Source organism: Anopheles bellator, chromosome 2 (assembly GCF_943735745.2).
Source record: "Anopheles bellator chromosome 2, idAnoBellAS_SP24_06.2, whole genome shotgun sequence".
Taxonomy (NCBI): domain Eukaryota; kingdom Metazoa; phylum Arthropoda; class Insecta; order Diptera; family Culicidae; genus Anopheles; species Anopheles bellator.
In genome coordinates, this window is record NC_071286.1 from 39,937,157 (window position 1) to 39,962,328 (window position 25,172).

A 25,172-nucleotide genomic window follows, 5' to 3' on the forward strand; every position below is an offset into this window, starting at 1 on the left:
AATCCAATCGTTTCGCCACATTGTTGTGGAGCTACTGGGCGATTTCAAGCAGAGCTTAACGAGCGACAAGGCCGGCTTTTGATTCGGGTGCCAACCAGCGATGGATGCGATCCGGTTACGCAACCCGAAAGGCCGTGACAGCAGAATTAAATAAACCCCAAAAACAAATAGGAAAACAATTGCCGCACACCCCTCGACGACCTGGGCCTCAAGTAGAGTGTGTGCTGTGCCGAAATTGCGGCGCGTCAGCCCGGCACGCCAAAAGTCACGCAACGGAACGCGTACGCAAAGCGTTGGCCCGGAAAATTGAACAAAACTGATAAACGACAAAAGCCTGGACCGGAAAGGAAAGCAAATTATAACTTGTTGTATTAATGGCTCCGGGAACTCGGGGGGCCATTTTGTGTGCTGGAGAGCTGCTGGTGGCGATCCGCGAGCCAGCGGAAACATTTCCAAAGACGCTCCCAAGGTGAATCCATCGTCGGGAAGATTAAAAGCTTTTGTTTTCGCTCGTGTTATGAGAGGAGCCGTTCTATTGCCGTTGAATGGATTAAATAAAGCGGATTACGACGGCGGAACGCACCGTGTTTGGGGTGTGAAATGCTGAATTGCAAACGAAAGAACGAACGAAACAGAACCCGATGCAAACCGAACATTCGGACACGCCTTGTGCCGGCGAAACTGGGTATTTTCACCGCCGATCAACTGGAAATGGTTGGGACAAACTGAGCTGCTGAACGCCATCGTGCCAAACCGGGGTAGATTTTCCCGCAAACGGCTTCGACAGCTGGTCTCGTTTCGGGCGCGACATCATGTCGGGAAAGTGATTTAATTCGATTCCGCTACGTTTCTTCCATGCTTCGAGCCGAAGCATATCGAAACCATCGCCATCAGCATGATCTGCTCCGTTGGCGGACTCCGGGGAACGGAATGGGGACATCAAAATGGCACGCTGGCAGAAACATCCACGCCACGGTATGCGGCTCGCGATCCACGCGACACACACCACTCGAGCGGCTGTAAGGACAAGGCGGAACACCGGCCCAAAGCGGAGACGACCGTGAGACGACTGCCGCTTGAACCTCGATCAACAAAGTGACGGGATTGAGACCCTTAATTTGACAACTGTTACCATCGTTCGAGTGTTTGTTGATCTTTTTTTCTATCTCCGAACCGACGCCGAACGGCGACCAAGACATAAATCTTTGCCCTCATCTTCGCCAGAAAATAGGCGAACCCACAAGCTGTTGGGGAAGAAAATTTGAAAGTTTTACCGAGAAGTGCCAACATCTGCAAATTTGTTTTCCGAACAGGGTTTTGTGGGGAGACATTTTCTGTTCGTCTGTTCAACTTTTATTTCCCAAATGAGCCCAAATCAACGTACCGATGAATCAGTACTAAACTATGATGCTTACTTTGCTAGATGCTTTGTTACACACATAAGTATCGTATGTACTCAAACTTTACATACGATGCTGAACAGTCAACAATGTTGAACCCTAGTAAATTTTTCAAAAGAGAAACCGAGTTCTCCCTCCCAATTTGCGAATCCTAACACCGTAAGTGTACGTCTCCGCAAAAAGCTCTCGCAAGTGCCGGCTTGCATGCAATTGGCAAAGCTCTACTTTGAAAAGCTTACATCGAAAGCATTTTTCCTTCAAAAGTACCGGGCGCCTCCATCGGCTCGAATCGGGAAACTGTACGGTTTTTCGAGCTTTTTGAACCCTTCGAGGTACATTTTCTGCGCAGTGAGACGGTGTGTACCCGGTTGCCGTTCTGTTTGTGATATTTTCGTATTCTTTCTGGCATCGTGTGTCAAAAGGACGTTCACAGCAAGTTTGAACACTTTTACAGATAGCACACCCTTGTTTATTGTTAAACTTAGTTACATCTCTATCCTCTCCTTGTTCCCTTGTACATCATATTCCTATCAAAATGAGCATGTCTTTCGTTACTACAGCCATAGAAGAGAACGGTCCGCTCGGTCTTTGAACATCGAGAACACCGAAACACGTTGGTTGGATGATTTGAACTCCTTTAAGGAAGGTTGTTTCTTTGTTTGTTTGTTTGCGCTTTTGGTCGCAGAGTTACACACAGACACACACACACACACACGCTCACACACTCATGATGCTCCACCGAGAGCCACTGGCCGACAGTCCGTTGGAGCGAAAATCGATGAAACCCTCAGAGAGCACTGCCAATGCCCACAGCCCCGGAGCACCGGATTTGGCGTTGTCAGTGAAGCAGCTTAAAGGAACGTTTCCTGCTCCTGTTCGCCAACCGTGGCCACCGCTATCGTGCCGTGTGCGTTTGAGTTCGCCGGAAGGCCATTATCACCTGGATCGCCGCCACAGTCCCGCCCATTGCCATTGGTAGCACCGGTGGTTCCGATTCCAAACATCAGACTGCCGCTGGTGATGGTCGTCGTGATCGTATCGGTGTTGCAAATCAACCCAGCCATTCCGACCGCCGACGTGATTGTGCCGTTCGCGCTGTTGTTGTAGTTCACGGATCCGCGCGCCGGCGCAACCTGGAATGTGTTCGTTGGCATCGAATAGGTCATTTTATACTGTGCTGCCCGCTGGGTGCAGAGACCGTAGCTAGCCAGGGGAAGGTGAGAAAAGAAAGCGACATCAAATAAATGCACGAGCAAGGCGTTGGTTACAAAAATATTTAAAATAAAAAACCGAAAGTCGGAAAACCCCCGAAGCATTGAGAAAAGCAAATTGTTCGAAAGCACTTACTTTGCGAGCAGTGAAAACAGATCCTTCCGGTACTGCACCGTGAGGATCGCGTAGAGATATGGGTTGGCGCACGAGTTGAGCGGATAGAAGAACACGAGCAGGATTTTCGATTTGCTCACACCAATCAGCGGATATCCGGCGATGGCGGTCAGCCCGAAGAAAGCGATCGGGGCCCAACACGCGAAATTGGTGAACACCAGCAGTGCCATCTTCTTGGCCACCGTCATCTCTCCGCTGTGTGCCGACCGGGCGGCCTGTCGCGTTTCCTTGCCGAGCGATAGGTAAATCTGCGCGTAGCAGACGACGATCACGATGAACCCGCAGCCATTGACCACCAGCACCGTGAGGAGGTAAGCGATGTCCCAGCTATCGCGGGCCTCCATCGGTAGGCAGATCGAGGTGGACGAGTAGTTGCTGATCCCGAACAGAGGCATCGCGGCCATGGCAATCGAATAAAGCCAGCCGACCAGCATGATGTAGGTGGCCGCCGATAGCTTGATGCGGCGGTTCAGATACATCGCGTGCGTGATGGCGAACCAGCGTTCCAGAGTGACGATCGTTAGCGTAAACACGGACAGGTGGCTGGCAAAGACCGTCAGAAAGCCGGACACCTTACACCCGACGCCGTACTGCCAGTCGAAGGCGTAGTTGAAGTACTCGCCCATCGAATGCGCATCGATTGAGGCAATCAGCAGCAGGTACATGCCCATGCACAGATCCGCGAAAGCCAGGTGGCAGATCAGAAATTTGGGCACCGTCAGATCGCTGCGGTTGGAGAACAGCACCACGACGACGGCCACGTTTCCAAAGACGGCCAGTAGGACCACCACCCAGACCGAGCCGCGCAACCAGTGGGAACCCATCACGTCTTCGCACGGATTCAGTGCATCCGGCATCGGGTAGCACTTCACATCGAAAGTCCTGCAAGAGAGCGTGGAATGGTCAAGCGGAAGCGGTTAGCAACACCGGAACAGACTTGCTGCAGAACTCCGACTCCAAGAATTGTTCTATGGCCCAGCTCCGAGAAAATTTTACCCAACAACCAACTTACATCGGTGTCAGATTGCCGCAGAGTGCTTCCATCGATGAAATCTCTGCCACCGTATTGTGGAACACGCCGGGCAGTGGGTTTTCCGAGTACATTTCGTTGCCATCAATCATCACGTGGCCACCAGCGTCTTCCGCAATCGGCTGCCCGGTGATGGGCTGCCCGTAGTTATCCACAATCTCGCCCATTTGCTTCTCGGACAGCTCGATGCCTTTCGTAAGGATCGACGCCAGGTGACTGCCACGCTCTCCATCATCGTCAGTCTCGTCGTCATCGTCGTCGTTACCGGTCAGGCGGAACCAGCTCCGAAAGTTTAGCGAACGGCGCCGTCTCGGTAATGTGCCGGTCCTTTCCGAGCCCACGTAAACGTTCGCCGCAGGTGGTTCCACACTCGCGGTCGATGTTGGCTCAAGTTTGATGTGTGGCGTCGCGTATCCTTTGGCGATGCACTCCTCCTGTACATCGTAGAACTTCTTGAGATTCTGTTCGTGCGCATCGGGGTCGTGGCGTGCGGGAAACTTGAACGCACAACAATGGAACGAGTGGGTCAAGTACGCGGTCCGTAAACTCTGCGAATGGAAAGACAGATGGCAGCGTTTCCTTAACAGGGAAAGATTATAGGTTCTGTGGGGACGCGTCACGAGTTTCTCCAGGGCCCATTAGAGGTATTTTACAAGACAAATGTAAAGTGTTTTGTGTTTGGTTTCAAAATTGTAGCAACATAGTGGCGATCCGAAAGTAATGAGATTTATTAAGCTAGTGGGTTTAGTCTAATATTAGTTAGTTTTTAGAGAGAGATAAATATATACAAACTGCAATTTATCTCGATTGCAGTATTTTTTATAGCTTTGACCTAGGATAATGCGGTCTGTCTTCGCGGTGAAAGAATTACAAAATAAAGACATCCTCGTACTTCAATATTCTAATCGTAGAAAACGCATCAATTACAAAAGGGAACTAAATTAAGGAACGAAAGTAGAAGAGAACATGAGAATGGAAGTTAGTGAAACATTTCTAGCCTATTTGTGTTTCTTACAAAATAGTACCGTAGACGCTCTCGAGCAGATGCCACATGTTTATTTGCCAATTACCTGAAACTTGTACACCGATGGAATGGTTTTGAGTGAGTGTGCGTTTTGTATGCGTAGCTCCTCGAGTTCCGACAGTCCTTCGGTGGGCAACTCTTCCAACGCCGTCCCCGAAAGATCGCTAGAAATTTGTTGTATAAATAACCATATGTCAATCGTTTCTCGCTTCGAATCGCTCCGAACTACTCACAGCTCTCTAATGTTGCCAATTCCAACGAAGGCCGACTTGTGGATATCTTTTAGTCTAAAATTCTGTTTCAGACTCCTACGCCAAAGAACAGAGGGAAACAAATAGACAAAAAAAAGTGAGCTTAACCATCGGAGGCGGAGCGGTTCTCCAGGCTCTTCGACCGCTTACAGTTTCGCAATTTCCGATCCGTAAAACGCGGAGCCGTGAATCTGTGTGAGGGCGTTGTTATCGAGAATCCTGTCAATCACGCACAAACGCAAACCGTCAACGTTAACCTACTGGATGATAGCGTCCCGGTCCATCCTTCGTGCATACTTACAACTCGTCAGTCTTCAAATGTATGGATCTCTCATAGACCTCGCGGATCTGATTGCCATCAAAGTCCCTTTTTCCGCAGCAGCAAAGCGAGTGACGACAAAAAAACTGAATTACTTTTCGTGGAAATGAGAAATACAATCTGTTCGTGACTGCAATTCGGAGAGTGAACACATTCGTCCCCTCCAGCGGCTCCGGTTAGTGACATACCACCGAAGTACCATCGGTATGGTGAAATGCGTTAGTTAGGATCATGAACTTGACACAGCGAAAGCAATGCTGACGATGACGATGAGGTGAATGATGATGATAAAAATGATGACGGCGAGTAATCGACAAGGAAAAGCGTGACTGAGTGGTCCCAAAATAGTCCACAATGAACCCACAGCTCCGCAATGAACGTCAGCCCTGGAACAGCCGACGCTAATTAGACATTAAAGCCGCTACCCAGCGTAGAGCATGCCACCCTTCGAAACACCCTTGCCACGGCCAACCCACATGGCGCAAGGAACGATCACAGAGAACGATAAGTGGGACGAATGGGAGGCTTTCCGGCCGATGCTACTCACACCATGTGCATTATTATGTGGTCCGATAGGACGCGTAAATCCGGCACCGCCAGCAGTCCGCTGTGTATAATCCGTCTATTTCCGGGCGTCGCGTTGCGATGGGGAAGTGGCCGAGCGGTGAAGAAAGGGCACATTAGAAAACATAATACAATTTTAGAACGCAGCAAAGAAATCGAATTTCACAGCAGGTGAAGCCCTCGCCCAACCAGTTTGCCCTTCTGGCCAGAAGGTCACGAAAATTGCCGTTGCAAAACCAATAGAAGGTGAGCCGGGATCAGAGAGAAAGATTCCTGTCGATAAAACCCAAAACATGCCGATTCCATTAGAAATTCCAAACACGGCACGGTCTTGAGCCGCGCCTGGATGATGGATCAAAATGTCATTATTATGTATTTTGCTTCTGCAACTACCACGTCGGCAGAGCGCGTCGGAATGACCGGCAAGCCGGAGTTGTGGCAACTTTTCGGCCACTCCGGTTACTTTGAAAAATATTTGCGGTGAACCTTTTCCCGCAGCAAAAAAAAACGCAAGCCTTGGCCGCTCTGAAAAAGACATAAATTCCCGGAGGGGAAAATGTGGTTCGCTTTCCCCGGGAACTGCCTTATGTAAACAAACCTTTCCTTTTGCACGGAAGGCAAACAAAAGACCTGCGGCCCCGTCGATTCGGTACCCATTTCGTTCGCTCCTTCTCAAGTGAAGTGCAAAATCATCACAATGCAGATATAATTAACATTACATTCAACCCATTGGCTCGGATTGCTTTCGGTGCAACTTAAGCACGGTCGGGTTGGTTTTCTGGAATAGGAAGTGCCCGGCGATCAAATACTTACAGTGTCTTGAGTTTTGTTGAGATGCCTTCGAACACGTCCGCCGGCAGAAACTCCAGTTTCGGTGCGTGCGCGATGTACAGTGTCCGAAGGTGGCGCAACCGGGCGAAGGCGGCCGGCTCGATCCGATGGAACTCCTTCAGGTAGACGAGCAGCAGATCCTGCAGCGTGTCGGCGTACACCGTCAAGGCGTTTGTGCGTAGTCGCTTGACGCCGACCTTTTCGAGAGTAAGCCGCTGCATACTCGTGAGCTTCTGTGGGACGCGCGCGATCGACTGGCCCAAGCATCGGCACTGCACCTCCCCGACCGCTTCTTCCGACGAGTTCCAGCAACGACACTGACCACGCTTGAGAGCCGTCACGGCGAAGGAACCCGTGTCCTGCCCGTCGACAATCGGCTCCACCGGGCTCTCCGTCCGAAGCGTGGCGTTAGCGTCGAACATCAGTGTGTGATTGTAACCAACGAGGCGGTTCGATCCGTCCGGGCGAACCGCTTCATTGGGCGCCATTTTCGAAACACTGGGTGGAACCATGGCGAATGCGCCTACCAGCTCGCGCCCACCAGCTGGAAACTCCCGGCCACCCATCAGCATCAGCGCCAATGCGCCCAAAAACCCCCACGCGTACACCAACGAACCAGAGTGTCTCCTTGTCCGGCACGGGCTTACTGTCATTATTTTAAGCGCCCGTGTTAAGCGTTTCTCGAAAGGCACCTAGCCGGCCTTGGCCCGGAAGTGGGGTTAATGTTTTGTTTTCGCTGCTGCTTCCCGTACACAGCACCGATTTCGCGCATCACCGGCAGCGTTTCCGCTTCATGGACACCTTTTTCCTCACGTGACTTCGTTCACAAACACACCACTAGACACTGCGACAGGTTGCCGGAAACTGTGTGCGCTCTTCGTGCGACGTACCCGTAAGCACCCGGCTTGGATAGTCATATTTTGAAACGCTTGGCTTAGTTTAATTATTACAGCTGGGCCAAGAGTTCCTCAGGCACCGTTTTAAAGATGCTGCGAAATAAAATTAATTTGTTAGACACCTTTTAAAAATACATGAATGCAATTTATCAAACCGTTTATAGATTAAATTTATCAAGAACAGCGCCTTATTGAGGAATGTCCTATGTCTGCCTTCTGTCTCTGTCAAACAAAATTGCAAATTAGAAGCATTCGGAGGATGTTTGTTTCATTACGAGAGGGTACAAAAAAATTCCAAGAAGGTATCATACAGGCACCCTTCGGCGAAAAGGGGTTTGGGCGATTACAAGCATAGCTACACGGCGGCCGTTATAGTTCAAGAATCATCTTACGGAGTCCAAAATTTAATAATCAGCGGAAGTGTCAGGTGTTTTAATTGAACATTGGCAAAAAGGTTCCTGACTGTGTTCCTGACAGAAGTTCAATTAGCGATTTTACGGTATCGGATAGCACGTCAACAACAAGGTTTCGTGTTGTAGCCCATTACGCGTCCATCATTAAAAGGTCCATTTTTCTCACTCAGCAACGATGCGTGATGGAAGTTAACGCGGAAGACAGTTTCCTTTCCCCCAAAATACCATGGCCTTGTTGAAATTATTAATGGGTTTTTTTATTCGGCTACATAATAGGTAGTATTGAAACAGTTTACTAAAATAGCCAGGGTATTAATGTGAGCGCAAGAAAACTTCCCTGCGGCTTAGTCGTCTGCGTCGAATTTTCCATTGCAACGAAGCCAGACAATACACACATTTAAACCTTATTTAAATTGATAAATTAATTCATTTTTACAGAGGAAAAGATAATAAAAATAATATTGTGGTTTATAGGGTAAAATAAATTAAAACTATAGTAATTGAAATGTTATCTCTTGTTAAATTCGACAATTGCTAATGCAAAAATGTGATTCAATGAAATAATAATTAAAATTTTCATTGACTAGAGACTATAGTAGTTGAATGAACGTCTTATTTTATATTGATACTAGATAGAATTAATATTTTAGGATAAATCGTTCCTTCGTACTTCATCGGTTATAAATTCCACTGCGATCAAAGAAAGGCACTCAAAACTCAACCAAAATCATCTCCATTATTTTTGAACGCAATGGTTCGTCATCTCGCCTGAATTTCGATTCTCAAAACGACCCATACCGACAAACGATCTCCGTCAATCGTCTGCGGTGGCGGATTTTGGCGCCACCAGTTCGTCAGAAATTGTTGTGATTTTTAAAGGATGGCTTCGGTATCGGTTTCTCAGCAGAACGTTAAAACAAGAGCCGATGTTTACGATATTATGTTACCAGTAACGCATTCAGACCCAACTGGTGCAAACAAGTGCTGAAAGCAAAATTCATTTATGTACCAGTGTACCACCGTATCCGTTTCGTCCGGATTGAACGATGGTGGTTCCACAAATCAAGAGCTGAAACCTCGTTCGAGCAACAGAAATTTCAATTCCACCAGCATCTACACCTTTGCCGTCACATGCCGAAAGCAAACCCAATAGTTTTATGATTGAAACATGATTGATATGAAAACAAAACCAACCAGATGGAAATGCCAGATGAGAATGAGTTAGCCAGATCAAAATAAACATCAGAGGATTCACTCCTATTAGCGCTCCGAGGTTAATTAATTTGTAGAAACCTTGACAAAACACATACTGGCTGTCTTCAGAATGATATCGTTCAGCACTGCTTTTAACCATGGGCACTTCACCACCAATTTATACCAACATTTGCCAGCTACACTATGTACCGTGCCTAATAAATTTTCAACATGTAGTCACATATTTCTTATCGGTTTAAGTTTGTGAATTGTTTGAGTTTTGTAACAGCACTAACTAACGGAACGAACAGAAGCTCGACATGTAGTGGATTGATTTTGTGCAGCTATCGTTATATCGTTATAATGAGGCTCGAACAATTGTATTATATTCAGCATTTCAACGAACAGTTGGACTCGTCGTTGCCCTTCAGTATGTCTCTCTGCGAACATATGGGTGGTACTCTGCCAGCCAGTGGAAAAGCAAACGAATCCAATATCCATTTTGCTCTGAACTAACCCTCAATCTTCATCAAAAAATTGCAATACGATACCTTGTCATGAAAATGTTGTATTGATGTCATGCAATAAGAAGATTGTGTGCTGGACCGCTACAGATAACCATAGTTGCGAAGAAGTTTTGCTGTTGTCATCAGTGACTGATGATACCCGTAGAGTGTCTTCAATCATACTGGCATTAACGTGGATTATCAAGAGGTATTCTTTCCTCTATTATACGCCACATAGTAAACTTATGATTACTATTCCCACTTCAGTCGACAGAATAACAGTGTTCTATGTTTGAGGTTCAGCCATTGAATAACCGTGATTTTTCAGTTGTTGGTTTATTCAATGCAGTGGAATTATTGAATAGACAGATGTTAATAATACATTAGCATCAGGGGTATCAATTTTTCATGTGCTCATTTATTCATTTATTATTCTTAGACCGGGGAGCGCAGTACTAAGTACCAACCAAGTATTAGGCTTTGCACTCAAGTTGATGCACTGTCAGAGTTCGAACTGACGCCTTTCTAATACAAACCGATTAAGCGTCTTCATGCGCTTGATATACCAAAACACCCTTTTTAAAAGTAAATTCTTTCCGCGAACCGAGTTAATTGCGTACTCTATGGGAAGGTTTAACCCACGCTTGTAGTATTTGAGCTTCTTAAAATGTAGAGCTTCAAATTTAAATTCAGATAAGTTTCGTTCGCCGAACAATCGGAAGTATATTCATAACAGAAAAACCCATCCCTCTAGACGTTTGCCCTTGTTTTTGGTTTTATCAACTCCCATTTTTCTCATTACCATTCAAAAATATGTAGAGCCATAGGAGAAAGCTAACACTATTAATACACAACGTTGCATAATGCCGAGCCGAGCAGAAAACGTTAATTTCGAATTGTTTGCCAACAAAACCTTCGTCGATTAGCAGCCCGGCAAATGTGAGGCCAATGTGCAATTTTCTATTGCTAATATGAGTCGTACCTGCCTCTGCTTCCTTCGTCGCCGTTGTGGTGTTGACTGCACGATCGACCCCCCTCTCGCACGCAAATCCCGCCCCACCGAACCAGAGAGTGTCAATGGCGTGGTCGGTTTCGAACCATTTCGAGTGTCAATCCGCAGCCTTAAATTAGATCATGATCGCACGATCCACGCAAACAACGATCAGTCTGGATTTTGTTTACCTTCACCTCGTTCGAAGGCCGGAGTGGGTCTCTTCCGGCGCTGGTCCCAAACGGCAGCACTCGGTAGCCCCCGGCTCTCTGGGCTCAAACACCGGCTCACGAAGCTGACCAAAATAAACTGACGTTTTGTTACGATGGCCGATGTCAAACCGTGCACTTTACATGCGCGGAACAATGGCAGACCAGCAGTGGGTTTCAGCGGCCACGGTAGCCACCAGTAGCCAGCAGCAAACAAAAAAATACACAAGAAAATTGAATTGTTGACGTTGAGTGTTAGCACGGTAATGGTAATTTTTCCTTCGATTCGCGCACACACCCAGACACACTCAGAAAGTTATAAATTCCACATGCACAGCACTATCTCTTTCGCAGCCACTTAGCCTCTGCGGAGCGACCCCACGGGAAGCCATCGGCGGCGGCGGCGGTTGCCCGCATGGAGCCCCGAACCGCCCGATCCCGCTGGAGCTGGATCTGGTGACCCCTAAAGCCAGCCGACTGACCCGAAGCACTCATTGGGCGAACGAGGTTAAGTGGGCTGGTTCGAAATACCGAGGGGCGACCGGTGGCTCCAAGTTCGCTGCTCACCCGGAGACACTTCACTAATTAAAACCACCTCCAATTGAACGACATGCAGCTCACGGTGTGGGCTCAACTCGATAAAGGCAATTAACACCAATGTGTAACCGAATACCCGCAACGCCTGCCAGAGTCGGCCGATGCTAATGGCGCTGGAAGCCGACACCAGCCGCAGCAGCAGCCACTGCTAGTGATACCTCCGCGGGATGCGTCCGGGGGACACACGCGTGACACCGCCGGAGACTGGTTCCGGAAAAGTGCGTCCGAACGCGCCGTTTATCCGCGACTGACTGCCGGAGCGATGCGAGGCGATGTCCATTAGCAGACCACGATTCCACGATGGAGCCGCCCGACCAGACGACGGGCCGAGCTCCGGGTGAATGCTGCAAAGTTCATGCGCTCACCGGAATACCGGCCCGGATGTTCATTCGAAGAGTTTTCCGAGTTTCGGAAAACACGGTGACTATGTGGTTGTTTCCAACAGTAACATCGCTGCCAAAAGCATGAAAACTGTTTTCCACCTCTGAACTGCAGTTTGTTAAATCGAAAAGTTTATTTTTTATATCATTCATCTGACCAGCTCGGGCGCTTCTTAGCAGACGGGATTATGGAGATGAAACGACCAGGCGGGTGCCCGAAAAATGTTATTTGTAATCAGCTTAACGGCTGCTCCTTTTCGGCACCCGCCACCGCTTCTGGATGAATGGTGCTAAAAATGGCCACAAAATGCAATCCGATTACGGTGTTTGGTGCTTAAAACGGTTTCGTTGAAAAAAATTCCTTTCACTATTGCTTGAAAGAACAGATGCAACACTAACGCGGCTCAAACCGAACACTTACATTGGGTCATCGGGGGAAAATCAGGTTTGCGTACGAAACGATATTTACATAGATTGCGAAGAAAAAAATACTGTTTACCATTTAACGAACAGCCGTTTATCATTTAACAAACCACTGCCATATCCATGCCAATCACTCGGAACCGTTGCTCGGGACAGTCGTTGCTGGACCGTTTCGAGCCAGTTTTTCATCGTCGTTACAGCATGGTATTTGTTTGGAAAACACGTTCTTAGCATCACATGCTTGCAGCAGAATAAACAAAATGACTGCCCACAATAAACACACATCCCGTTCAAAGTGGTTCTGCAGATGATATCGAGCGGTGGAAAACAGAAAGGCAAAAGTGAGCCCGAAGAAAGACATTAACACTAACGTGCTGTTTTCTTATCGGTATTTCTGGCACTCGTCTCCTAGGTACGATAGCCGTTGGAACTACAGTCAAGCAGGTGCACAGCCCACATGCGGTACGAATTGGGCACCGCAAGTCGTTGTAAAAATAAACGATAACTAAAGACACACATTGCTGCCCATCATGGTAAATTAAGACGTGAGAGACCTGCTAATTCCACGCGATTTTTCGCATGACAGCCTGCATCTGTTTGTTTTAGCTTCTCGAAAATGCGTCAAATATTTGCAAAGAAGAAGTCATCCGCCGAGCCCGCCAACGTGGGGGCACACCGCAAAGAGCGAACCGCTTCAAACTGGTACGCCACGGTGAATTAATTAGCGGATTTGGGATTTATTTTCCACCTCACACGGGGAACGTCCATTTGGGGTCTGGATGATGATCTCGCCGAAAATGAGCCACACGCACGCGCGCACCGGCCCGGCACGGAGTGGTTGAGTACGTAAAAAATAATCAATTATCACTTTCAAAAAAGGATTTGTCTATCGGAGAAAAAGTTTAATTTGGCACACCAACCTGCACAAAGTTTGTCTACTTAGGAGCATCTACTTTTGCGAACAGAATGTCCGATAGGCCACACTCGAATCGATAGATAATCAGATCGATCAGTAGACAGTTGAATCGCCTACAGTGAAAATATACAGCATTCTCCACGAGCTCCGCCGCAGTTCGTGCCGTTGCCTCACGGTGAATCATAATGAACCTCGAACGGACTTCCGGAGCCGCAATGAACGAAAACGGGATGAACTGTCATGGGGACGCCATATGTCCCTGGGGAAAAGCAAATGCTAGTTTCACCTGTAGAGCCAGGCCACTTGTTGCTGCATGTTAGCTGTTGTTCTGGTTCGTGGACATCAAACGAACAGCCGGCACCGTGGTCAGCACATACGTTGGCGTTGGTTGACCATGCAAACAGCACTTGTACCATTGGCTGAACTTTGCAGTGTCAATACTTTCCGTGAAATATGTTCGCATTTATGAACATTCCTGAGCCAATGAACAACAACGCCTCCACGGGAAAATGAAATGGAATGTTTCGGTGTGATATGGAAAACAGTTTTTTCAAATACGGAACACCCAAATGAAGCTACGCTATCAGCAAGAAAAAAGATCCACTCTTTGAAATGATGCATCATTTGGCCATAAAGGTCACCTACAACTCCTTCCTGACCACAATCGGCGCACCATTTCCTCACGAGCTCACGTAGTAAGATACGGTATGGTGTGAAGTATTTCATTTCCTAGTTAAACATAACGTGTGCGGCGCCACGGAATCGGACGTTCCGCACTCTTTTGGCTTTCATCTCCACAGCCAATGGAAGCGGCAAGCTGGCCACTTTTTCCCGGCAGCTTGCCAAACGCAAATATACGCGCCGGTCAGCGGCAAACATTGAACGAAAAAGGGAAGTGAAGGAATAAAACCGAATACGGTCCGATATTTTAGTAGCTTCATTTCTTTGGCCGTTTCGAAGAAAACGGAACTCGGATGGCGCAGGAAATCCGAAGCAAAAATAAACAACCGTCATCGATGGGCAGTGAATTTGGGCGTCAGCTGTAAACATCGTTTACGATCGGCGGCAGTTGATTGGCTTGAAGTTCCAGCCCGGGCCCGGATTGTGCATACAGATTCGAAAACTTCGGTGTTGATATAAACTGCTCGTTTAGTCGGAACCACGTTCCCTGGGTTCACAGATCCAGTCGGTCGGTCGGGTTTAATGATCTTAACGGCATCGAACACAACTTTTACTAATTTGCACGGAAAATCTCTATATTTCCAGCAATATAGCTAAACACATGCATAAAAGATAGGAACAACATAGGAAGGAAAAAACTCGCAACAAATAAAAATAGCAATAAAAACACAGCAATCAATCGCGCCACCAGTCCAGGTTTAGGTGCGGAATATTCGGCGAACTGCACGCCACCGGCCGGTTGCCATCGTGTGGCAAAGCGAACGCATCCGGCACCACTTCCATCCGGTGTGTATCGCCGGCATTAGCGCAGATCAGCGACGCCATCGTGATGCGCTGCAATTCCCTCAACTGCGGCAGCGTAAAGTGTCCCGGGTTCGTCGCCGGGCCATTGCTGTAAAAGTAGCGATCACCGTGCCGAAACTTGGCAAACTGATCGCTAATCAGCTCGGCAAACGTTTCACCCACCACCCCGTCGGCGACGGGCTGTTCCAGTATGCCGCCCACATACAGATCGATGTCTTCGACGGCCGCATAAAGCGACGCCAGTTTGGAACCGAGTCCGGGGCCGAATTCTTCGAAGCTCCCCACACCGGACTTGCCGCCCAGTCGCAGGTAGTCGTTGTACGGGCGCAGAGCATGATCGCGGCCGCGCTGTATGTTAATGGCGATCAGGTCGGTGCCGTACGGGTTGCCTGGCTTCACGTCCAAGAAGTGAGTCAAGCTGGTGGTGAACATATCGTCTACGCTCTGCATCGGCTGGTGCTGGATCGCGTGGAACAGCTCATCGTAGAACGTGTGCTCGCGGAACCGGGACGGATCGAGAAACGTCTGCCACGTCTCTACGGGGCCATCCTTTAGTCTAAAAACGAAAGTCACCCCATCAGTTCCCATTGCCATCTCTTGCACCACCTTGCGTGCGCCACTTACTCAAACTTGGACGGAACCGTCGAGTGGCCAAAACGGAAGGCCGCCACCGTAAACTCACTCGACACGGACGGATTTACGTCATGCCGGTAGTGCTCGGTGTAGTCCCCCGCTCCTCCGGAGTGGAGCTTATAGATGGACGCGAACTGTGGGCCAACAATTTTCGGCAGGTACTCCGCGTACACGATGTGCTGCAGCTGGGCGATGACGATCCGGCGCGCTTCCTGAAAGATCGTGCGGTCGCTCCAGTGCGGATTGATCCGCTCGAGATGTCGCGCGATACGGTTATGCTCGCGCAGGAACAGCGTGTGAACGGCCACGAGCGACAGTAACTGGTTCGATCGAACATCGCCCGTCTTGAAGCACATTTCGGCCCGCTTCTCGCACGATCCTTCACGCCGGTCAAGCGGTGGAAGTTCGTTGTGGTGGCGGCGATGGTGCAACGACTTCAAGCGGCCCCCTTCGTGCGCCCGCAGCTCATCCGCCTCCCGACTCGAGGCCCCGTAGATGGGCGACCCGTCGATGAAGTGGCTGGTGCTGGACAGTTGCCGGGCGTATCCCTGCGCACCACAGTGGCTCATGGGCGCCACAGCCGTGCGAACAAAGTGTAAACACTTCACGCCGTACTGGGCGTAAAAATCGTCCCCCTTCAGCACCGGGATCGGCATGCAACCGACGGACGCGTTCTGCAACCTTGCCGACCCGTCTTCGGTGCAACATTTCGCACTGCCGTCGAGCGCTTTGTTCCGCGAAAAATCGTGCGCCAGGAACTGACCGAACTGCATCAGCAGCACGTTGTACTGAGGGTGCGGATGGTGCAGGTCCACGAACAGGGTCGAGGACAGTTTGCGGGCCGTCGGCAGGTAGCGCCCGGTAGTGGATACCGCACGCGGTGCCCAGACTCCATCTCCGTACGCCGGCGGAAGCACGCGTTCGACCGGATAGCCCACCGCACCCCAGAGACTGCAACCGGGCTCAAGGTTGTTGCACTGACCATCGTAGCGACGGTACCGGGAATGGGTCTTCTTGCACGGGGGTCCCACCAGACAGCGCTTGGGTCGCCGGATATCCTGCAGGTTACCGGTACCGTTGGTCCTGCCGAAGGGAACAATAGAAACAGAGTGAGACTTTTTTATCAACTTTTCCACGGATCGCGACCGCATTTACATCCTACGTAGCGCCTGCAGGGTGAGCACGTCCTGCAGACCCTGCCACACTAGATCCGCCGGCAGTGCATCGCCATCAGGTTTCTCCCGGAATCGACTCGCTTCTCGCAGCCCAGTAGCTTGGGCTTTCTGTAAAACTTCTTCGCTGACGACCTCGGCCAGTGAATCGGTTTCCAGGTGGACCATATTGTCATTTCCTGCGGTTCCTGGGGTACAGCAAATGCCAGAAATTGAGCCATCCTCCAGCTGACACCGTCGCCAACGGGCACTTTCCCAACGCCGTTCGGACGGTGGTCGAAGCACTGCGGGCCGCGAAAGGTAGTCGACGATGGCCATGCGATCCACATCCGGACACTGAAGCAACCGCGTACAGTAACTGCCCTCGGAGCAGGGCGAACTCGGATCCGGCCCTATAAATTAGATTGGAATTGATATTAGATTTTCTGACAATAACGCCAATTACAACAAAACGCAATCAAGGTAGCGCCAACTCCTGTTTTCTCCGCGTTAGGTACACTGTGCCTGAGTCCGGAATGCAAACAAAATCTTTATCTCGTGAAATTTAACTTCTCGGCAAGAGCTAATCAAACAAATTTTCACTTTATCGAAACATTACACACAGCAGAGCACACCCGTATCGTTCGGGGAATTCGGCAGCTCATTAAATCGTTAGCCAGAAGTTGTGTATCGGGTTCCACGAAAATCCTTTCCTAAATCGCAAGCTTGCTGCTTAAGCCGCCTTCCAAGCCGAAATCGAAGCAGATGAGCCCGTTATCGCTAGCGAACCCGAGCTCCGGGCGATTACAAAACGAGCACCGCGCACTATAAACTAATAAACATCCATCGCCCGGGGCCGTCACCAATACACCCGAGGCGCGTTTTGAAGCTACCAGCTGCAAATTCGAACAAAGGAAGAAGGCCGCCTCGTCCCTCAGCCTTTACATCTACCTACCGGTCACGGAATGTGGCAGTTCGGTGACATTGGTCGCCGTGTCCCCGGCGATCAGCAGGAGCACGCTCGCAAGTTGAAGAGCGACGGCTCCGATTCTCGGCACCGACGACGAATGTCCTAACATTTTATTCAATCAACCCCAAGCCGGGCGTCCACAAGCGATTCGTTAGTCGGAAACTCTGTGCCCCGTGGTCCGTGGTCTTGCCTTGGCTGGTTACCGGCTGTCAGAGGACTGATGGTAAAAACAGCCGCAAGCCGCTGCCCGAAACGCACGTTCCCACGAACGCCATCTCTCGGCTTGTTCGATAACCCGGTGGAGCCTGCGTGAGATCACTTCCGGGGCAAGCCATTCACTTGGCAGCCACGCCATTCGGTCCGCGTTTTTCGAGGTTCCGGCCTTTCGGTGGCGTCAGTGCAACGTTCGCTGCAGGAAAGTACGCATCGCGCCACGATGCTCGCCGTAAGTTTGTTACCGATTTTAACGCTAGCTTTAAGTGTCAGTGTCCTGCGAGCGGATGGAGCAGATCGAGTGGCCACTTTCGTTTCTGGCAACACCGCATCCGAGCAATTGCTCACGCATGCAATCCGAGAAGGCCACCGACAGTACGCACACAGGGTGGCTAATGTTGAAAAGAATGGCCAGAAAATGAAGGGCGCCAACGAGGGGCAGCCGGTTTGGCACCAATTCCACAGCTCACCATTTGCGCGAGGAAAGTCCACCGGAGCGCCGCAGGATGAGGTCGAACCATACGAAGATGTTTTCGTAGCGCGATCCTTGGCCGATGCGCTCAATCTAACGCTCACCGAGCGCACCGCGGCCGATGACTTTGGGTTGGGAGAAACAAATCGTCTGAAACGATGCCTGCCACCGAAACCGTGCGATCCGCACGCCAAGTACCGTTCGTTCGATGGTACTTGCAACAACCCGGTCCCCTCTCGTAGCAGTTGGGGTGCCGCTGGTTTTCCCTTCGAACGGCTGCTTCCTCCGGCCTACGAGGACGGGGTGTGGAGTGCGCGGGCACACTCCTCCGCAACCGGGCGACCACTGGCCAGTGCACGTACCGTTTCGGTAACCGTCTTCCCGGACAACGATCGACCGGATCCAAAGTTTAACCTGCTGATGATGCAATTTGGGCAGTTCGTGTCGCACGATATTACGCGCAGCGTCAGCGTCCGCTCAGGTAAGTGATCTTCTCGATAGGAATCGCACGACGTCCTTTTGAACTTTCCTCTGATTTAGGGAAAGATGAAATTCAGTGCTGCTCGTCGGATCACTCGGCCGCGTTGCCCGCCGAACAGGCACATTTTGCCTGTCTCCCGATCGAGGTTAGCCCGGACGATCCATTCTACTCGAAGTTCGGCATTCGGTGCCTAAATTTTGTGAGACTCGCGTTGGCCAGAGACGGAGAGTGTAGGGTCGGATACGGCAAGCAGGTAGACGTTATCACACACTTCATCGACGCCTCCATGGTTTACGGATCGGACCGCGAGACGGCAGACTCGCTGCGCACGTTCTCCGGTGGCCGACTACGCAGTGTCTTCCCGTCCGGCGACGAGCTGCTGCCCTCGGAAAGCCGTCCTGGAGCCTGTGAGCCGTGGGCGAAAGTATGCTTCCGGTCCGGTGATGATCGCACGAATCAGATCATTTCGCTGACCGGAGTGCACGTGCTGTTCCTCCGTGAACACAATCGGCTGGCCGCGGGTTTGGCTCGCGTTAACCCCCACTGGGACGACGAACGATTGTACCAGGAAGCACGCCGGATTGTAGTGGCAGAAGTACAGAAGATCTTCTACAACGATTATCTACCGGAAGTCATGGGACATGCGATGGTTGAGCAGTACGGCTTGCTGGATAATCCTGATGGGCACAGCGATTCTTACAGTGCCGAAGTGAGACCACTGGTTTTTAATGAACTGAGCGGTGCTGCTTACCGATTCGGACATTCCACAGTTAATGGAGCTTTTCTGTGAGTATGCAATGCAAACCCCGCCGGTAGAGTTGGATCCTTTCTAGATTGATCCACTTTCGTTCGATTTATTCGACAGGATACAGCATCGTGATCGCCGCTCGGAACTGGTGCCGATCCAGGACGTGTTCCTCAACCCCTCCCGGTTACTGCAGCGATCGTTTTTCGACGATCTGCTCTTCTCGTTGATCGATGAACCGCAGCAACAGGTGGACGATTCCATCACGCACGGTCTGACGAGGCTACTGTTTGCCGGGCGCCTTCCATTCGGGTCAGATCTGGCCGCGCTCAACATCCAACGAGGCCGCGATCATGCGCTCCGGCCCTACAACGACTACCGAGAGTGGGCCGGATTGCCGCGGATCAGCAGCTTCGAGCAGTTCGGTCCGGTCGGTGAACGGTTGGCCGCCGTTTATGACTCCCCGGAAGATGTGGATCTTTGGATAGGTGGACTGCTCGAGCCACCTGCACCCGGTGGAGCACTTTTCGGCCAAACGTTCGCCTCCATCTTTGGCGAACAGTTTGCCCGGCTTAAGTTCGGCGACCGGTACTACTACACCAACGGACCGCAGCACAACCCGGGTCACTTTGCCGTCCATCAGCTGCGAGAGATCGCCAAAGTGTCACTGGCCACCGTAGTCTGCGCAAACATTGGCAATCCGGACGGGTTTTCCGTGCCGCCAAACGTGTTCCTGCAACCGAGTGGCCATAATCCGCCCGTACCGTGCGGCTCCTTGCCAACGCTCGACCTGAACGCCTGGAGAGGTCACTGAGCGCCTTTATTTTCGTGTTCTCTGTTTGTTTGTTGAAATAAAAGTTTGTTAAATAAATTAACAAATAATAAATTAATAATTGTTTATAAATCGACACGCTATGTTAAAAATTAAGCCAAACCAAAACCTCCATAACCTCAAAAGATCATCTCACCTGCCGAATTCTTCTCACTTTCTCTCACTTTCGAGGGACATTCTCTCAGTTTGCCCGAGCATGCCCGAACATTTCCGAACAAGAGCCATCTGGTGAGAAAATCGCGAGTCGATCAAGTCGATCGGGCGATCGTGGCGCCACCGGCGGCCGTGTACCGAAGTAGGCGAGCAATTTCATTTTTTTGTCATCACTTGTCAAAACGCGTTTCACTTCGTACTCGTAAGCTTGCGTCGTCGCCACGCTCGGTGTTTTTCTTACAAATAACCGTGAAATCGTGACACTGCGCCGTGAACAGCTGTAGGAACGTGAAACGCAACGTCGGTCGGTGGTTTTGTGATAAACGGTTGGTGGCGAATCGTTCGGGACGGTGGTGAAAACTGCAAAAACAAAACACCGTAGCCATCTCCCGTAGCAACGTCGAAGGCTTCAGGCGCTGTGGTGGTGTGAGTGTAGGCATGGCCTTTCTTCGCGCATGGATCGTTTGCAGCCGTCGGTGAGCGTGTGTGCGTGTGCATTGTTGCTGCAAAAATCCGTTTACACATTGAAGCATTCGCAGTGTGCAGGCCCCAAAAGGTGTGCCACGGGCACGAAAGAGGCGATCGTTGTTTATGCGCCAAGTATGGTGGCCGTTCGCGATGAGATGAAGAAAACGTGCGGGTTAAAGTGCAGAGTGAGTGCAACCGAGAAAACGCGGCCAAACGCAATGCACCTTTCGTGGTAAGGAGAATCATAAAATTGTGTATACATTTCGGTGCATAAGCGACAGGTTCGGGTGTGTGTTTGTGTGCCTAAAGTGCACGCCCGCGGTGGCGGTTGTGAGCTTGTGTTTGTAGGATAAGCATAAAGGAAGCACCTTGTGGCGCAAACGAATCACAAAAGATCGAGTCGAAGGATTGATCAACAGCATCAAACGCACCAGAAGGATTATCTGCGACGAAGGCCATCAACAAACCAGTGGCTTGGAGCGAACGATCGTGAACATTTACATTCCCGCAGTGGGTCCTGCCGTGCCCACCCATGCCAGGACCCGCTCGCATCCTACAACATCTAGGTAAGACGCATTGTTTTCGCTCCCAGTGAGGGTTTCTTACGGACCACAATACTTTGAAATTGCCTCATTATTCGAATTAAGGCTCCATTCTTCTCAATAATCGACAGATTGATATCTCATTTGCGTGGATCGCTTCGAACAACATTTGGAACACGATTCGGAGATTATCGTCTACTAATTTTTATCATGTGTATACTGTCAGCCCGTTCCGAAAGTCTGCTTTTCAGGATTGAATTCGAACTTGTTATTTAAGCTTAAAATACGTATAAACCGTAAATTCCAAGCTGGTTATGATGCAGAACAAAACCATGCTAAATGTCGTATGTCGTCTCTCAGTTTTCAAAATTATTTGATCAGAAATGGGATTGGATGTTTTGTATCTTTCACTTTTTATTATCGATTTAAGCGACACCATTGTATGCGGCGACAAAACCGGCAAATGGTACCCGACTTTTAAAAGAAATCCACAGTTATTTGCCTTTGGCGTCTTTAAATACCGAAACGGCGAAAATCGAAAACGACTTACGGGGCCATGGGGCGCGCTTGTGTATGTGGAGTATAAATGGGAACTGGTTTTGGTCACATTTTGTTTAAAGCGACGTCAGCATCGTCTTGGCTTCGGAGAGTTCGTTTTGTTCGGGCTTTGAGTAAACAATTTCAGATTTTGTCCTCGTGCGGCGGCATTCAAGGACACGCTGACGATGCGAATACTGCGCACCGAATGGCGACTAGGTGTTGCCACTGCACTCGACGGCGATTTTTATCGCCAATCCAGCCTAATAGTGTCAGATCTAACATTCGACATTGTGTGTAATGGGCACGATTCATCTGGGAAGCATCATAAGCAGACAAAGACTATTTTCCTTGCAGGTGTCTAGACTTTTCGCTAATGTCTGGCATTAGGCTTGTTAGCGGGCTTATTATCACACACACACACACACAGTGAAGCAGAATCGCGCTAGGGTCTGTTATGCTCGCTGGCGGCACAGTCATCTCCAATCATCTCTCCGTGTTTCCACCTGCACGCGAGACTCGCGATTTGCGTTTAGAAGCAAACCCTGCGAAGCGAAGAGAAAAGTTCTTCCTCTTCCAACTGCGAACCATCGGACCCTGGCTCCCCCCTGGGGGGAATCGGTAGTACAACAACCTTTTGCAACTCGCATATTTTTTTTCTCCTGCTGTCTCTGTCGGCCCCCTATCCGCCTAGCAAGGCGAACACTTGCTGCAGTCAACCGGAACCCTGAACCCTCTGCAGCAGCAGCAGCGAAGAGGAAGAAATGCGAAGATAGCCGCAAAACTCTCCCCAGTGGGCCACGAGGCGAGGCAAGGTTTGCGCATGATAGTGCGGGCGCCGATTATGTGTGCGCCGCCGCCGTGTACAGTGCAGATTCAGCCAACACATGGTCGCTGGAAGTGGCCGCTCGCCGCTGGTTTTGCGACACACGGGCGGACCGACCGAAATGGGAGAAACAACGGACCAGAAAAAGAGGGACGGAGAAAGCGAAAAACCCGCTGCGCAATTCACCCGCGTCCATGACCGTTTGTTTAAAAGCCGCGGGAGACAGAGACAGAGAGAGAGCGAGAGACAGATAGAACAAAGCCTCCAGCGACACATTAAGCTGCAGAGATACCAAGCCCTATGTTCGCCAAAAAAGAGCGAGCGAGACAGGGCGACGGAACGGTTTTTATGCTCTGAACTTCGGGGGATTTAATATGCTGGAGAAAAAGGTGTGCGCACGTTGTCGCGCTGGTGTTGGTGCGCTGCGCTGCGCGGATGGCTTGAGTGCTGTGCGCTGCGTCGCGCAACTTTGGTCTTCCACGAAGCCACTCATCGAATGACGTGATCTGGGACGTGAACGGCGCAAAGGCCACCGAAAACGGATTGAGTTACCCGACGACGCCCCGGCCGACACCCGTCCGCGTTTACCTGCCACTTGTTTGGTTGCTAGGGAAGTTGGTTATTGGCTGGGGTCCGATTCTGCCACGCACACATCGGCCGTCCGCCGACAGGGCGCTTTGTGTGGCGCGTGCAGGTGTGCATGTGTGTGCGTGCCTCTCCGTAACGATGATTAGTTGTTTGAGTTCTTCGAACACGCGAAGGAAGAGAGGCGGACACTCCCGCAAAGAGTGTCAGTAGTTCTCCGACCGCGCTGTTTGGTGTGTGCGCGTTGCGTGTAGAGTGAAACCCCTGATTTGGCGTGAAGTATCCTAAGCAGGCCGCGAAATACCGTGTCACGGAGCGCCCCTGGTCTGAAGGTTCGTACAGTGCGAGTAAAGATGGTTACATTTGCGCGACTCACCGTTCCAGTACCTGTCTTTCCAGTACCGTTTTTATGGTAAGAGTCCCTACGCTTCTAGCGTCGAGCGTGGCTGTGTTCGTGTCAGTGTGCTTTATATCCTTCGCGAGCCGCCCGTATCTTTCGTCCGAGAGGGTCGCAAGTGTGCTGAGAAAGGACGACCTGGATGTGTTTTATGCCACCTTCTGACCTTTTCCCCTAAAAAATTCCGGGCGGGGTACAAGAACCGCTTTACAACGTCATCGGTCGCCTAATCCGTCCACCGTGTCCGCCGTGGTGAATGTGTGTACGTTGATTAATGTTGGCAGTGTGCGAAGTTATTCGCGATCGGGGCACGGCCGGCCATCATCAACCGCCGCGAAACGGTAGCGTGAAGTTCAGTTTAGTTTTGCGAACGCTGACGGTTCTCGTAACTATCAACCCGGGAGCCATAAAAGTTTGGCCAAAGTTTACTATGCCCGCGGGTGTTTATTAATAGTGGGGGGCCAGGTAGGGCTTGCGAATTTTTCCGACGAAGCCGCCGCCACAAAACTGTGCCGTGTTAACAAAGTAAGAAAAAGGAGCTCTAGAAAAAGCAGTTAACACTCGGCCATAAAGTGATGGGACGGAATGATGAAAGGAAAAGCATTGTGAAAATAAAAATAGACAGCCAACAACACACCGCAGCAGCGCAGTCAGTTGTGGAGAAGTCGCAAAGGTGACGGCTCAGGAGTGAGAGAGAAAAGAAAGGCCTTCGTCGCGAATTAAGCGAACCGAAAGGAAGCGAAGAAGAAGGGGCCAGTGCGGATCAGACGAAGAAAACCGCGGCGGATGACCGCGTGATGTGACGTAGCCAGCGTGCGCGTGTGGCTGGGTGTGTGCGTTGCCAAAAAACGTCGGAAAAGGGGCCAAAAAGGGAAACGACATCAACGGGGAAAGAAGCAAAGTACGCGAAGCGACGAAACCGTCCGTCCAACGCAACGCACACCACCATCGCGCGTTTATCGAACGGCAGAAAAGGATCAGCGGGAACGCGCGTGGCCCACCGTAGAGACAGAGACCCCAGTGGCGAATTCTGTGTCGCCCTGTTGTGCTGGAATTCGGTGGTCTGGCGTTGCCCAACGTCCAACCCGTTCGTTTTAGGCGCGGTGGTCATCACGAATACAGCCACAAAAGAACGAGTTGCAAAAACGGTCCCGCGTGTCCACTGGGGGTCCATACGTACACACCACACATGAGGTCATGGATGACGATGTGTGGGACCCAGCATATTACCCCTTGGCGGGCTACTACGGAGCATAAATTTATGGGTATTTTTTATGCTTTTCAGTTGCGGCTAGAGACCCCACATGGACAATTTTGAAGTAAATTCGCGGCTCAAACCGAACTGAATTGGT

At 50.3% G+C, this 25,172-nt stretch overlaps 3 protein-coding genes across 3 annotated transcripts; 1 reads left to right on the plus strand and 2 right to left on the minus strand.

The window, feature by feature from the left end:
- Positions 1 to 2,251: 2,251 nt before the first annotated feature.
- LOC131207519 (lutropin-choriogonadotropic hormone receptor) lies at positions 2,252 to 7,458 on the minus strand. The gene is made up of 9 exons (XM_058200135.1): positions 6,788 to 7,458; positions 5,958 to 6,032; positions 5,393 to 5,458; positions 5,242 to 5,310; positions 5,074 to 5,148; positions 4,887 to 5,004; positions 3,799 to 4,364; positions 2,748 to 3,668; positions 2,252 to 2,603 (listed from the first exon to the last, which is right to left on the minus strand). The coding sequence occupies exons 1-9, from the start codon at positions 7,456 to 7,458 to the stop codon at positions 2,252 to 2,254; spliced, it is 2,913 nt and encodes a 970-aa protein (XP_058056118.1).
- A 7,196-nt stretch (positions 7,459 to 14,654) lies between these two features.
- LOC131207521 (chorion peroxidase-like) lies at positions 14,655 to 17,744 on the minus strand. Its single transcript, XM_058200139.1, has 4 exons — positions 17,555 to 17,744; positions 16,604 to 17,012; positions 15,440 to 16,531; positions 14,655 to 15,371 (listed from the first exon to the last, which is right to left on the minus strand). Exons 1-4 carry the CDS (start codon positions 17,676 to 17,678, stop codon positions 14,687 to 14,689), a joined length of 2,310 nt encoding a protein of 769 aa, XP_058056122.1. The 5' UTR covers positions 17,679 to 17,744; the 3' UTR covers positions 14,655 to 14,686.
- Positions 17,745 to 17,986: 242 nt separating this feature from the next.
- Positions 17,987 to 20,357, plus strand: LOC131208368 (chorion peroxidase-like). Its single transcript, XM_058201099.1, has 3 exons — positions 17,987 to 18,735; positions 18,795 to 19,521; positions 19,601 to 20,357. The coding sequence occupies exons 1-3, from the start codon at positions 18,006 to 18,008 to the stop codon at positions 20,292 to 20,294; spliced, it is 2,151 nt and encodes a 716-aa protein (XP_058057082.1). The 5' UTR covers positions 17,987 to 18,005; the 3' UTR covers positions 20,295 to 20,357.
- Positions 20,358 to 25,172: the final 4,815 nt, after the last annotated feature.

What these genes read in the sequence shown, in the direction of transcription:
- LOC131207519 (XM_058200135.1), bottom strand. Translation starts at nt 7,458, where the DNA reads ATGACAGTAAGCCCGTGCCGGACAAGGAGACACTCTGGTTCGTTGGTG. An exon ending in CACATAATAATGCACATGGT is followed by an intron (nt 5,459 to 5,957) that starts GTGAGTAGCATC and finishes CTGCGGAAAAAG; the next exon opens with GGACTTTGATGGCAATCAGA. An exon ending in TGCGGCAATCTGACACCGAT is followed by an intron (nt 3,669 to 3,798) that starts GTAAGTTGGTTG and finishes GCTCTCTTGCAG; the next exon opens with GACTTTCGATGTGAAGTGCT.
- LOC131207521 (XM_058200139.1), bottom strand. Translation starts at nt 17,678, where the DNA reads ATGTTAGGACATTCGTCGTCGGTGCCGAGAATCGGAGCCGTCGCTCTT. An exon ending in CTGCAGGCGCTACGTAGGAT is followed by an intron (nt 16,532 to 16,603) that starts GTAAATGCGGTC and finishes TCCCTTCGGCAG; the next exon opens with GACCAACGGTACCGGTAACC. An exon ending in ACGGTTCCGTCCAAGTTTGA is followed by an intron (nt 15,372 to 15,439) that starts GTAAGTGGCGCA and finishes TTTCGTTTTTAG; the next exon opens with ACTAAAGGATGGCCCCGTAG.
- LOC131208368 (XM_058201099.1), top strand. Translation starts at nt 18,006, where the DNA reads ATGCTCGCCGTAAGTTTGTTACCGATTTTAACGCTAGCTTTAAGTGTC. An exon ending in CAGCGTCAGCGTCCGCTCAG is followed by an intron (nt 18,736 to 18,794) that starts GTAAGTGATCTT and finishes CCTCTGATTTAG; the next exon opens with GGAAAGATGAAATTCAGTGC. An exon ending in ACAGTTAATGGAGCTTTTCT is followed by an intron (nt 19,522 to 19,600) that starts GTGAGTATGCAA and finishes TTTATTCGACAG; the next exon opens with GATACAGCATCGTGATCGCC.